This window comes from Labrus bergylta, chromosome 16 (genome assembly GCF_963930695.1).
Source record: "Labrus bergylta chromosome 16, fLabBer1.1, whole genome shotgun sequence".
NCBI classification, from domain to species: domain Eukaryota; kingdom Metazoa; phylum Chordata; class Actinopteri; order Labriformes; family Labridae; genus Labrus; species Labrus bergylta.
Window position 1 is genome coordinate 24974029 of NC_089210.1, and position 14871 is coordinate 24988899.

The 14871-nt window shown below is 41.3% G+C and overlaps 1 protein-coding gene across 9 annotated transcripts in view; it reads left to right on the forward strand.

Moving 5' to 3' along the window:
* Positions 1-109: 109 nt before the first annotated feature.
* The window catches only part of dnm2a (dynamin 2a), a 30797-nt gene continuing 16035 nt past the window's right edge, over positions 110-14871 (forward strand). For 3 of the 9 annotated variants that reach the window (XM_065965048.1, XM_065965051.1, XM_065965052.1), the window contains exons 1-10: positions 111-570; positions 8830-8903; positions 9136-9285; positions 10724-10927; positions 11181-11279; positions 11353-11513; positions 11603-11745; positions 12451-12586; positions 12708-12775; positions 14210-14348. In XM_065965048.1, the coding sequence (XP_065821120.1) occupies positions 410-570; positions 8830-8903; positions 9136-9285; positions 10724-10927; positions 11181-11279; positions 11353-11513; positions 11603-11745; positions 12451-12586; positions 12708-12775; positions 14210-14348 (1335 nt within the window). In that variant the 5' untranslated portion in view covers positions 111-409. Of the gene's footprint in view, positions 571-8829; positions 8904-9135; positions 9286-10723; positions 10928-11180; positions 11280-11352; positions 11514-11602; positions 11746-12450; positions 12587-12707; positions 12776-13382; positions 13522-14209; positions 14349-14871 lie in introns of all 9 variants that reach the window. The other 6 variants (XM_065965050.1, XM_065965047.1, XM_065965049.1 and 3 more) reach the window with 3 other exon arrangements.

Here is a 14871-nt window from a genome sequence, read left to right on the forward strand (position 1 = left end):
CCTTTTAGAGAGCCAATCAGAGTGTGAGGTGGCTTGATAGACAGCAAATGTAGCCAATAGCAAACCTGTTTTTCTGTAGACAAGAGGCGGGTCTATTTTCGCCGGTTTCGATCGGATGTCGTCTCCCCGGACCGGATGGTGTTCGTGTAGAGGAAGTTTTGTTTTGCGAGTTTTCCGTCCGATACGGCTGACTGAGTGTTTAGCTTAAGCTCTAAAGAGAACACGAAATGGTAGTAGTGTGAACTTAATAACGGGCAACCGCACAAGTGTTGACGGAGAGCATAAAAGCTCGAGGTGTTGAAGCGGCGGAAGTCAACACTTCAGAGTAACACGAGAGCACCTTGCTGCTAAGCTAGCGTTAGCTTCTGGTTTGCGCTGTGTTGAAGGGGCTCTCTGAGCTAACGAAGCCATGGGGAACCGGGGCATGGAAGACCTGATTCCCCTGATCAACAAGCTTCAAGACGCTTTCAGCTCCATTGGCCAAAGTTGCAATTTAGACCTTCCCCAGATTGCTGTGGTTGGAGGACAGAGTGCTGGGAAAAGCTCAGTCTTGGAAAATTTTGTTGGCAGGTAAGTGCTTGTCATTATTATCATCTCTTAGCAAACAATTTACTAGCAATCAGTTTATTGTTTTTAAAATGCTCACCACCTAGCTAAGCTAACGGTAGTTATTGTATTATTCATCAATGTACTCCACCTGTATTATTGTATTATAGTATGTTCATGTAACCTCAATAAGTTATCGACCTGTAAAATATGTCCATATTCTGTATATTATCTGTAATCTAGTATAGCATGCTCACTGCACCTTAATCTGTATATTATAATCCGAAGAATACACTTATATTTATAGCATTTATTTATATTTATAGCATCCCATTAATCCAGCCATATATACCTAATAATTCACTTTTTTTAGTCTACATCTGTAAATTCTGTAATTACTGTACATAGCACAGACTCTTGCACTTCCTGCTTATTTGCACTTCTGGTGAGATGTCAAACCTCATTTCGTTACTCTATACTTGTATATGTGTAATGACAATAAAGTTGAATCTCATCTCATCAGTAGTAAGTTCGGCATCTGTCCTCATCGTGTATGTGCTGCAGGTTCAAAAACTCGATGTCATACGCGTTTTACGTAGCAAAACAGTGAGCTATTTCTGTAACATCGTGGCTCTATCAACCTGTATGACACAAACCATCCCTGAAAATGACATCAGCTGATGGACGTAAAGTCCATTGCCGCACCTTTTTTTTAGTTAATAGCAGTGTGCACCTGACAGAAGTTATGCAAGGGAACGTCTTCCTGTGGTTTTATTTACATTTCCATGTCACTCCCAAAACTTCCTCCATGATTTGCATTTGCCTGTAATTATTTATATATATCACTGACAGATGTTGATTTGAGTTGTATTGTACTAAATAGAAGTTTGTTGTTAGATAAGCATGTGTATTCTGTCAGATGTGGAACTAATGACGTGTTATTTGGTAGGCCAGCAGAGAGGAAGAGTGAGCTGTGTCCTTTCCTTAGAGCTTTGGGTATTTGAAGCTGGATGTGTTAAAGAGCCATTTTTATGATCTATCCCTCATTGCTTAAAACCATTTGTCAAACAGAACAAGTTCACATCTGTAGCAGACAGCACTTCCTGTACATTCTTCCTGTTTTGAAACTGATTTAGACCAAACTCTAGAATTTGGGAAATAGGTTTGATGTTTCTCAAGGGTTAGGGGTCTAGCAGCAGCTCTCCTCAACAGGCTGATCCTGTCTTCCCACATCAGCAGTGAGGAAGATCACCCTGCAGATAAAGAAACAAAACAAGACTGCTCCAAAGCAGCTTGTTTAACAGGTTTCCTCCCCATAGAGCTGTGTGTGTGTTTGTGTGTGTTTGTAACCCAACCCATACTGGTATCGCACAATCACACGTGCACACAGACTAGCCAGCAGAGAAGTGGAAGTATGTAGGCTATTAAAATGGCATGCAGACAGGCCTTTGGTTAAAAACACAATAGGAAGAGCATGTCGTAACAGCTCAGCAGACATGAACATACTCACACTCACAGATTAGACTACCATTGAATTCACATTAATGTGGATTAGAATTTTACACTGTGAGAGCACTTAATAATAATAATAATATCTTTATTTATATCACACCTTTAAAAACAAATGTTTACAAAGTGCTGTGACAGACAGATACAGCAAAAACACAACAGAACAGAGATCAACAGAGAGGGCAAAAATTGTAAAAATGCAAATAAGAGGAATGATATGGAGTCAACAGGCAGGTATGGAGAGGCATTTCAGTACAGTGAAGGAAAATTAGTTTAAAATCAATCAGGAGAGAACAAAATTAAAATTGAGGGAGCGTGGGACAACATCACTTTACACTTGGTGTAAAGTTTGATTACTGAGACTTGTACGATGTAATTTCATTGCTGTCCCCTTTCTGCCTGTAGACTGTGCTAAGATACGCCCAGTTTCTAAAAAGTTACACAAGCACTTTGCACAAAAGCTGAGGCATTCACACTTGTACATGCTCATCCTGTTATGAAGTATGTGTGTGGTGTGTTAAGCTTTCTTTGTATCAGACCAATAGAAGTGCATCTGTGTTGCCACTGTGCAGGTGAATTTATACCTACCGAACATTAGCTATAGCTTAAAACTCTCAGTGCAACGCATCAGTTTCATGTTTTGTATTGAAACTGTGTTAGATTGCATTGTCCCTGACTCCCTATTAAATAAAAATAAACTCAATTCAAATCAGGACAGGTGAAGTCACACTTACAAGGTGGAGTCTTAATTCAGCCTTGAACACTTGGGAGGTGCTGTATATCACTATAACAACAGGCGTGTTCATGTTGAGATGACACATTGTTTGGGCTTCTTTGAGCCCAGGAGCTGATCAATATCTTAAACAAGTTACTTGAATTTTAGTTCACACTTATACAAAAACGATTTCGCTGTGCGCCAATTTACACAATGAGCACAGACCGAGCTACTGTTACCATCAGTAGGTTTTCTACTGTGAGGTGAGGTCTATGTTGTGTGTGAAAGGCTGGCTTCATTCTCTTGTCCCCAAGCATGAAAATTAAAACCTCTTTCCCTTTTGCACTTTTGCACTTTTACACGGCCCTAGAAATTCAAATAGAGTCAGTTTGTGCCTTGAAAGACAATTTTCAGACCACAGACTTGAGTAGAAATGCTCCTCCTATCTTCACTTTGAACCCACAGCTGATGTCGTGACGTGATATGGATGCCATGGGATTTCACTTACCTCATCAGGCACATGTTTAGTTGTCTCAGTATCTTTGTTTGTGTTTACTCGGTTTCTGCTTTACATTTCCTGGTTGTAAGTGAATAGTTAAAGTAGGACAAGACCACATTATCAGTGGAGTTACTCCAGTCCTGATAATCAGCTCAGGCAGTCAGGTGGGATTGTGATCTCTCTCCGTGCTTCTCAGCCTATCTTTTTGATTCGTTTCATGCCTTTTTCTATTAAACTTTCTCATTGGAGAGACCAAATTACACTGGCTGGCTGGTCTGCATATTTGCTGGACAGAAGTTAATCAAATCACTCTGTCTCATCAGCCTCATGTTTCTGTGAACATTTCTGTCGTCTGTATTCTACTCTGTTCGGTGTGTTTGTGAATATGTTGTCGGCTTGTTTAACTACAACCTATTGCAGGGCCTTACTTTTGGCGGTTGTCCATTATTGGCTGGGTTGTGAGGTCTTTGTCCCAGTCAGGAGCAAAGAGTTCATATCTAGTACTGCAAGCTGGCTTGGGTGGAGGTTGTTATCAAATTTGTGGTTAGTAGTCTACAATGATAGCAGGGGCTTTTCAAGTGTTCAAACAGAGGCAAGAAGATGCTATGTTAGCATATTTTAAACCTATTAGATGACTGTTGTTGCTATATTAATTTCTGCCATCTCTGTTTGAGGCGTTGAACCTACTTCAGGATGGTGGTGAAAATATATTTTTGTGCATTTGAACAGAAATGGCTGCCAGTCTGTAAGCTAGATTGTCTGCAGAAAAGAACACATGACTGTGAAGAAAAAGTAGACAGCCAAATGCCAAGAGTAAAGGGATTTTCCACTAAGCAATTGGATTTTGGTAGTGTTTGAAGAGGATTTTCTCCCAGATGATGCCTCTTGGTACCCACAGTGACAGACTGTAGTGCGGGAATGCGGATAGCCATAATTATATGTTCATTGCTACACCAAAGACCCTTGGGAGGAGTCCCACCAAACCACAAACAAACTTTTGTCTACTATACCCTCCCTTGAGAGCATTCTGTGACCTCAGAGTTTCACACGTTGCTTTCCATGTTTGAAAACGAGCCCTGCCCAGGCCTCTGTCTGTGGAGGAAGAGGAGGATCAGCTGTGGCTCCTCAGACTTGCTCTGAAAGAGGCAGAGGCTGCAGGGGCAAAGAGGCAGGGGGAGGGGATTTGGCTCTACTGTTCTCTGCCCTACTCTCCCTTTGCTTTTGCTTTCTCTTGTGTTAGAGGGAGGGAGGCTCACAGACTGATGCTCTTTGCTTGGCTATTCATAATGCATGAAATGATACACAATCTGCTCGGCCTCGTCTATCATTTACAGCGCATCAATAATGAATCCTCGCCTCTTGCTTCTCTTCAATATGCCACTGCTGCTTATCTGATTCTGGTGATTGAGACTGAATGGTTCAATTCTGCACTGGTGATATAGCCTCTTGGGATAGAGCTTTTCAGAATATGACTCCTGGTCCTTCTTTTACAGAAAATATGAAAATGCTTTTATTTATTGCTCTGAACTCTTGCCAGTAGCCACTTGTTGAGCTAGTGAGCTGGCATTTGATTGATGAGAATCCAAAAAGGGTTGCCTAACTTGCCTATAACTGGAGAGGTGCATCTTTATGAGCAGTTTCTAAAAGGTTGTTTCTAGTTGTTACCGGTACTTCGCACACATTACCATCATTTTCCAAATGTGAGTTTAGTTTTTCCCTTCCCTCAACCTATAGCTGTTTTTTTTATCCCCTGAACCCCTACCCTCTGTTCCTCATCCAGACGTTTCCATACTGTGGCCATGTGGACAAATGCCTGCATGCTTCACATTATGTGCATGACACAGCAACAGTGCTGACCCACAGACTTGTTGTTTTTTGCTGATGTAAGGAACTTCCTGAACATTCCCACTGTTTGACCACAGGACTACAGTCTAGGAATTGCCGGCACTAGTAGTATGACAGCTCCTCTCTCTTCTTCTCCTGCCCTGTGGTTGACACATTGCGTCCAGTCTAAAGTCAGCAAGTATGTTGAGCTCTGCCATAAACCTTTTTCACACATACGGAAATCTCCTGAAAAACTCCGGAGATTTGGCTACCAGGAGGTTCTTTAGGCTATGTGTGAACGCAAACAGCCACGTTTTTCGCGCGGACTTTACCCAGAGTTTATCCGGCCAGACCCCTAGTATTTTATCCGCAGAATATCCGAGTGAGCTGATGTCTGAACGCGGTAGCATATACTCCGGAGATTTTCAGCCAATGAAAAGAGAATGACGTTTATATACAGTGACTGGCTAAAGTGTCTGCACGCGACCAATACGATCTCCGTGCACGTGATTAAATGGCTGCATTCTGTTTTCTGTTGGTCAGTATGTTGTTCTCCTCTCTTTAGTGGATGTTGTCATTCCATTGGATTACACATAGCATTGATATAAAGGCAAATATTCCCATTATAACGTTGTGTAGCGGACTCTGTTGCTACGGCCGCTACTTCTGCGTTGTTTATTTACGGATAATATCGTCGGGAAATCCCCCACGCCCCCTCCCCTCTGACAGAGAAGGTCCCCCGCTGTGAGGAGCATATGTGAACGACTAGTTCGGGAGAATGTCTGGAGAAGTCCTCCTTTAAATATCTAGATATTATCCGGAGTGCATATGTGAAAACGGCTATATAGTCCCTTCAGGACTATAGGTATAGAAGTATGGAAGAAAATGCGAACGTTGGTTAGTGACATGCTCAGTCTCTGCATTGATCTTTCCAGGAGTGGGGCTGGTGATTGCCACCAGATGTAGTATGTTTGCAGAGCAGCAGAGAGGCCTTCTGAATGGGGAGAGGAGGGAAGAAGGCTGGGTGGGTGGGAGAGCCTCATCTAAAGGAGGGCTGACTAAGCAACTTTGGCTGTGTGGTTAAAAATTCCTCAGGCATCCTGTCACTTTAAGAGAAACAAACCAGTAGACTGTGAGAAAAGGTTGTCATTGATTCTTGTAGGCCTGTGTGTTAACAATGCACTGTCGCACCAAAAGCATTCAATGTTGTTTGTTTGTTGTTTGTGTCATGCTTGTGTAATGCATGATATTGTGTAATTAAGTAGCATACTGCATGTTTTCTCAGTTGAAGTTAGACACCTATTGTAGTGAGATGTTATGGTGGCAATATCTCCTGTATTGACACAGCCCAGGGCCAGGCTTACACAAACACCACGGCCAGCTGAAACTAAGGGATGGGCCTGTCCTTCAAACAAGCAATAAATGAGGTAGTGTAATTGTTCAACAATGAACAAGTTTTCAACAGACATGTTCTGATGCCATTTTTTACATCCCAATATGTCTTATGTTCATAAATGATCTCGTAAATTAATGTATCAGATCAGTACATTGAATGATTTACTTGGTAATATCTTGTACTGCGTTGATGTTAGTGATGTTGGAGCAACTGAAGATTAAAATAACAGATATGTCAATATAAAAACACAAAGAATTATCTACAAATGGTAAATCCACCCTCAGTCCGATTTTATTTTCTGCTCATTATATGCTGATCGCCTTAAGTTATTTATTTTCCATGGTGTTTTTCTTTTTTTGCGGGGGGGGCTTTTTGCCTTTTTGCAGCTGAAGAGAGACGGGAAATGTTGGGGGGGGGGGAGCTGTTTGGAGATTTTCCCTTTGTGACATCACAATTGGAAGTAACCCCTCCCCCAGCTGGGTGACACTCCCACAGCAAGGTGTTAGTTCTTCCTGAGTCTGCCTTTCCACTGTAAACTATAGGGCATAGTGTAAGCCAGAGCTACCAAGCCCTTACAGAGGAGCTGGTTGAACACAGATCACTTACATTTAAAGCTATAGACACAGAAACAGCCTGTTCTGAGCAGGGCTGTGAAGAGGGGTTTATAGGCATGATCAGATACAGGATGAGAGTGGAAGAAACTTAACAGACATGTTCTGGAGTCCTCTGAGATTAATTTAAACTTGTTCAAAAGGAGTACAATATGTGACCTTTTAGTAAAATGGTACTGCGTGAAATTCTCTGGGTAAAGCAGAGGCAAAAAGTGTGTAAAGGCAACAATATGTAACTTTTTCACCTTTAAATGTTAGTTTCAAAGGTCATTAGCACAATACATTTCAAGGCCTGGTTACTGCAGTGTGTAACTTTTGCAGCAGGTCAAGGTCACCTTGTGAGATATGCGTACTGCTTCACAGCACCAGTTCACACACAAGCCTTCAGTTTAATAAAAAGTAATAATCTTGTGAGAGTCTTCAATTCAGCTATGTCCTCAAAGGCTGATTAAGATGCAGCTATGACTCGACTGAGAGTCATGATGATCAGTTAATTGTTTTAAGATGATATGAGCTTATGAGAGTCATAACCACCATGTGGGTGGAAAGTGTGAGTTTCATTTTGTGCACAGATGAACACATGTTAATGCGTGACCCCTCTGACCTCTTCCTTCCCTCCGCATGAGTGCAGAGAAAGATGTTTATAAGTCACTGTGTTTTCAGTTTGTTGTATCTTCTCACTGAATCTGTGGGATTTGAAGTTTCCTATCTTACCTGTGTTTTAATTGTCAGATGTCTGGGTTGTATTAAGTTGCTACTGCTGAACACACCCTATTTCCTGATGTGACTGTTTCACAATAAAAACATTTCAAGGATATTGTAATTGGGGGCTTTTATTCTGAATAACTTGTCGAAAAAAGAATGCGTTATTAGCGAATTCACAGATATATTTTCTCCACAAATGTTTTTTTTAAATGTTATCTCTGGTGGTCTTGTAGAGTTTCGCATCTCTGTCAGTGATGATTGAACAGCTCAGAATAGTGTACCCTGGCTATAAAGTTCACCTAAGAAATCCTTAAATCCACACCCCTGTGAGATGTTAACCAGTAAATTAGAGGCCAAGGAGAGAAGGTGAAGATTCAGGAACGGTAGAAAACACATTTACAAAAGTAAAACACACATCCTCTGAGATGTGCGTTTGGTATGTTTTGGTTGAGATATCAAATTAAAATAAAGTTTATTTAAATTTAGGCCTTTAGGCTGGCATTTACAGTTGATTGTTATGATGTCATCACTACAAAGTTTGATAGTATTTCTGATTGTAGTCTGTTTTTCCATTAGAGATTAGTATATAACAATAAAAGTGAACGATTATAAAGATTCATCTGTGAATGGAGTTTTATTGTGGTACAGACTCAGTAACAGTAACAGCAGTAACAGCAGAGTGGGTGTTCATGAATTTCTCCCTAACGCTTTAATGATGAGATAAAATGACCGTGTCACATTTGATTTGTTGCAAGACTAGTTGGAGGCGTGAAATTCCCCCGTGTCTATCAATCTAGCAGACGCCGCGCTGCACAGAAATGGACATTGAGTGTAATGAATCATTGAACATTCTTTCTTTCTATCTCTTTCTCTCTTTGTGTTGTTTCTTTTTGTCCTAAACCAACCTGTTTTAATCCCAATGCCCCCCCCCACCCTTTTTCGATTTATTTTCGTTTTCATTCTTTACTCTCAACAATTCTGGTTTTTGTCCTCAACATGTTGTTTCTCTCTCTCTCTCTCTCAGGGACTTTCTTCCACGTGGATCAGGCATTGTTACCCGCAGACCTCTCATTTTGCAGCTGGTCAACAATAAAGCAGGTGAGTTTCCACATCCTGTGCACAGCCGCCTCAAAGTCCACTGTCATGTCTGCTCTGTCTCTGTCTCAGTGCCTCCAGCTAGGATCACTGCCTGCTATTTGTAACCTCCATCTTTTAATTTATTATTATATTATTTATATCTCCCTCCTGCCTGATTGTTCTGTCTCCTTGTCTTTCTCTCCCTCTAATCTTTACACTCCTCTCGTGTACATCATTCTTCTCCTCTGTCTAGAATATGCTGAATTCCTGCACTGCAAAGGGAAGAAGTTTGTGGACTTCGATGAGGTGCGGTCAGAAATTGAGGCCGAGACCGAAAGGATAACGGGCTCCAACAAAGGAATCTCCCCCATCCCAATTAACCTGAGGGTCTACTCCCCAAACGGTAAAGACTCACAAGTCTCATCCTAAAACACACACCATATTGTTTTAACCATAACAGATTTTATTTTCTTATTCTTATAATTATCTGGTTGTCTTAAGCCCTGTATATGACTGTGTAAATCAATATGATGATTATCCTAAAATGTAATATAATGTAATCCTGGCATCTGATTAACCAGGAAGAACAATTTTCCATTGAACTTCGAGTCAATATTTTATATATAAATACATTTACGTATTAAATGTACTTTTTCCCAATATAAAGGATTTTTTCAGTATTGCAAACAGCACAGACGGTGTCCTATATAAATGTTTCTTTCTGTTTCCAATATTTTTTTTTCATAATCTTTAAATGTACAATATGTAGAATTTCTACACTAAAATATTTAAATTAATAAAAAATTGACTTAACCTATATTATGTATTATTTGTTGAGTACTTTCACTAACTCAAATATTTCCAACACTTATGTAAGAAATCCTTAATTTTATAGTTGTAACAGGACGTGTCTTGTTGTGGCCGCCGCCATTACAGACACGTTTTTTTTTTGTTGCCATGGAAACACTGGATGCTACGTCAAATCCCCACCCGCCTCAACTACATATTTTGTGATAGTTTTGATTGAGAGCCCCCTGGTGGTGGAATGTAAACACTGGGCGTTTAAGATATTTGTAAACACAATGTTGTGGTAAAACATTCACACACTAAGAGGTGGTAATACATTTCTAACTCCTTTTATAAAACATCATTGAATGTCTGTCAAAAACATGTATTTATTCTTTGTGAGACCCGTCTCATGAAATTCTGAAATCCAAACATATCTGACATTTTCATGTTTATCTCTTTCAGTAGATGTGACACTTGGAAGCACAAAAACTCAGCGGGTGTTTCTCTTTCTATAAAGTTAACGACAAATATAACTTTGATTCACAACGGAGCGTTCTCCTACCCTCACCCACATTGGTTAGCATGTTAAATTGTGGGGGATAGCTGTGAGGTCGGTTGATGTTTTTATGAACAGGGAGGAAAAGTAAGTTGACTTGTTCATAAATAACTCTAGGCTGTCTGTCTCAGCTTGCCGTGTAGAAAACATCTCTCTGGATAAGCTCTGTTTTTTTCCTGGATGGTGATGTGCCATTTCTTTGAAAATACACATGATAACACTAACATTATTTCTCTCCAATCTATCACTACCTGGGTAATGAGGTCACATCATTATGAATGTGCATCCAGGTAATGATGTGTTGAATTGAACTGTAAACATATCTATGTTTAAAAGTCATGATAATGAACACATAACTGGAATAAACAAGGAAATCTTGTCAGGATATTTTCATGCTTTTAGTTGTTCACTTCTTCAGGAAATTCTTCACTCTGGAAGCCAAACATAATTTTTCCTTTTTTTGCATGTTTCTCATCATCATTTCTTCTGTCCTCAGTGCTGAACCTGACCCTGATCGACCTCCCGGGCATGACTAAGGTTGCTGTGGGAGATCAGCCTTTAGACATCGAGCACCAGATCAGGGACATGCTCATGCAGTTCATCACCAAGGAGAGCTGTCTGATCCTTGCCGTCACCCCTGCTAACACCGATCTGGCCAACTCAGACGCACTCAAGATCGCCAAGGAGGTGGACCCGCAGGGTGAGCACGTCGCTTTCTGTTAGAGCAGAGGTTAAAAAGCAGCTCTAACAGATTGATGAACGCACTGCTTAATTTTCATATCATTTAAGATGAAACAGGAAAATCTTATTCAAAACTGCACGTTATTTCCATTACATTGCTGTTTTAAGTAAATTGTATACTCTATCATTATTATTATGATAATATTATAATACCATTAGTTATGCAGGTAAAAAAGTTGTTTCAAATTGAAATAGTTACACACTTTGTGCAGGTATGCGAACCATTGGAGTTTTAACAAAACTGGACTTGATGGACGAAGGGACGGACGCAAAGGACATCCTGGAAAATAAACTTTTGCCACTTCGTAGAGGTGAGGATTTACACACAAGTATTCCTGGTTTTATTTTTGGCCTGAGATTGAGAATTTCTACTGGTGTGTGCAGGCTACATTGGTGTGGTGAACCGCAGTCAGAAAGACATTGATGGGAGGAAGGACATTCGTGCTGCACTGGCTGCAGAGAGAAAGTTCTTCCTGTCCCACCCTGCCTACAGACACATTGCAGAGCGTATGGGCACACCCCATCTACAAAAGGCACTCAACCAGGTCTGGTATCAATTAGTATTGAGCATTACCACCTCCCCACCATCGCATTGATTCTCTGAAATGAACAGAACTTTCTCTCTGTGTCTTAGCAATTAACCAACCACATCAGGGACACCCTGCCTGGTCTGCGCAGTAAGCTGCAGAGTCAGCTCCTCTCTCTGGAGAAAGAGGTGGAGGAGTACAAGAACTTCCGTCCGGATGATCCAACACGCAAGACCAAGGCCTTGTTGCAGTGAGTGTACATGAATGTTACATTTCATAACAATCTGCCATTCAGAATTTACAATAGCTTGATTAATGGAAAGCCTAATAATTAAGCTAAAACACGTTATTGTGTCGACGTGAGCAGCTCCTGACCACCTCACATTCATTGTTTTAAAGAGAAGGGGCTTCAGAGATGAGATGGGTAACTATAACAGTTACAGTTTGGGGTGCAGTAGATCACAAATCTCCGATTGAGTCACAGATCAGATCTGATTTGTCTATATAATGAAAATGGCTAGTTTTTCATCAACTAGCACAAGCTATCAGTTTCCGGACATTGCTACCCAGTGTTGCAGCAGTTTTTCTGTGAATTTTGATTTTTTTTTCTACTCTTTGCTATTTTATATTCAGTTCATTCACAGCTGCAAAACCATTTACATCTGAGTCACACTTCATTAGTCAATACACTTGAAACACAACATTGCCTTTTCTTTTATTCAGTACAAATCTGCACCATGATCTACATGTCTCAAATTTTGCAATGAATCTGCAGATGACAGGTGTCCAAACTTGTAGACATTGATTCGTTCAGATCCATGATTATTACCACCGTAGACTCGGATAGACATTATGTTGCATTCACGGATGAAAAGCGTTCTTACACAGGACGTACTCCTGCTGTGGATATAAGAAGATTATTCTTACTGTCTGCATGAAATTTTCTGCCCATCAGAATGGTGCAGCAGTTTGGTGTAGACTTTGAGAAGTGCATCGAGGGCTCGGGGGACCAAGTGGACACCAATGAACTGTCAGGAGGCGCCAAAATCAACCGCATCTTCCATGAACGTTTCCCATTCGAACTGGTCAAGGTCAGTGTGCTGCTTGAAGAGAATGTGTCGTATGCAACATGTTATTGTTTTTTGTTTATGTAAGATTCTTTGTCTTTCTGTGAGTATTGTTAAATTTTCATCTCCTTCCCTTGTCTCACAGATCGTGTTTGATGAAAAGGATCTACGGCGAGAAATCAGTCACGCAATCAAGAACGTCCATGGTGTCAGGCAAGTGGAGCTGTGACAAAGAAACACACAAGACATTGTTACAAAGCATCCAGAGCAGTCAATAGAGTAGAAATCTGCTTTTGTGTTAAATATTGCCTTACACACATGTTTCACTTTTCTTATTTCATGGAGGCGGTTCTTCTATGATTAAACTTTTAACAATCAAGTCCTGTGAACAACAGACTAAAATATAGATTTCCAAGACGGGTATTCAGATAAGTGTTTTTGTTGTGTGTACTATGTATTTCCTCTATTCTACTTCTCCTCACTGTTCTACCATTCCTCGTATCTCCTCCCTGCAACATCACCCATCTTTGTCTCCTGTGTTAACATTGTCATGTTTATCTCTTCTGTCTGTCAAATCTCATTAGTGGTTTTGTTTTAAATAACATTTACAACTGGTCTTTCACTTTGTCTGTTAGCCCTGTTTCAGCTGTCAGTTTATTTGAAGTGTTTGTCTCTCTCCCCATGATCGGAGATCTCCTCAGCCACCTATTTGTCTTATGTGCACTTAATCGTCTGTCTTTTCATCTGTTATTAGCCTATGTGTGTGTTAACCGTCCCATCTGTCTGCCGCTGTGCCTCTGTCTCTCTGTGCAATCCTCAGAACGGGGCTGTTCACTCCAGACCTGGCGTTTGAGGCCATCGTGAAAAAGCAGATCGTTAAGCTGAAAACGCCCTGTCTCAAATGTATCGATCTGGTCATTCAGGAGCTCATCAACACAGTCAGGCAGTGCTCCAACAAGGTACTGCAGGTGTCCAGCATCTCCCAACCCAGCCAAGGCATGGGGCAAGGGCAGCCATGGGTATAGCAGAGGGTACGCTGACACAGAGTATTAGCCAGCAGATTCCTTAAAATATCTGAAAAAGTCTCAACTGGTCGCTTTAGCTGTAGTATTAAAAAAATAATAATTAAGAAACACTCTGTGCAGTTTGCCCTCGGCCCAGCCCAGCCCTGTTAGCTCTGTGTGCAGGCAGTGCTGTCGTGTTGTGGAGTGTTGTGACGGTGGACGTGTCGCCGTAGATATGAGATGTTTCAAGGACTGTCTGAACATCTCTGGTCTCTCCTGGACAATCTGCAGGTCTCACAGCTCAGTACTTATAGCCAGTCAGAAAAGTGTTGCTAAAAGCAGAAGTTGATCAGGTTGGAGATGACTTCCACATTGACTGTTTTTTAATATTGATGTAGTGTAAGAGGAACTGGCTCGTCAAGGAAGAAGCTGTGACAAACCTGTGGCTTGTCCATTCACACTGTTTGATTTGTTTGTCAACAACTAGAAATGACTAACTGAACAAAGACTTTTTTCTCCTTTTCTTTCTCTCTTTCTCTTTCCTGGCTGCCCTCATTTTCTCTTTCCTTAATATCTACCTACCTCTTTCTCTACCTCTCTCTATCCCCAACACAAAATGCAATCTGACCCCATGACCGTTCAGGACGGGGCTCTTCACCCCTGACCTGGCTTTCGAGGCGATAGTCAAAAAGCAGATCCTCAAACTCAAAGAACCCAGCCTCAAATGCGTGGACCTTGTGGTGTCCGAGCTCACCGCACTCGTCATGAAGTGTGCCGTTAAGGTAACCAGAGACACAACCGCTGGGGCGATGGCATGAAAAAGAGATTCCCTTTTTTTCTCTAAATGCCTATCACTGACATCCCAGTAAAATGGTCACAAAGTGAAATCCCTTTCCATCCCACTACATTACCGTTCTCAGTGCTCAGATATGTGTATTGTCCCATCACTGCTCCGCTCTCACTTCAGAAACTCTCCATACCATTCAGATTGAGCACTGATGTGCAAATCATGTCTTAACTTGTAAGCCCAATTCCAAATGTCCACCAGCCAGCCTCCCTCTGCTGTGGATTTCAGCATCATCTCATTTAAGTATTTAAATTGTACGCACCACCGCATGGCTGGCTCCCTCTCTCCCTGCCCAAGACCCCGCTCCCCTCCGTCAGTCTTGGCGGAGCCGAAGCCGGCTACCCTTCCCCTGCCGACCCACCCATGGCAAACTGTCAACTTGCTATCTGTTGAACCAGGCGAAAAGCAGGTTATGTCACAGGGAGGAATGATAGGAATAACCTGAGGGCTCAATGGAT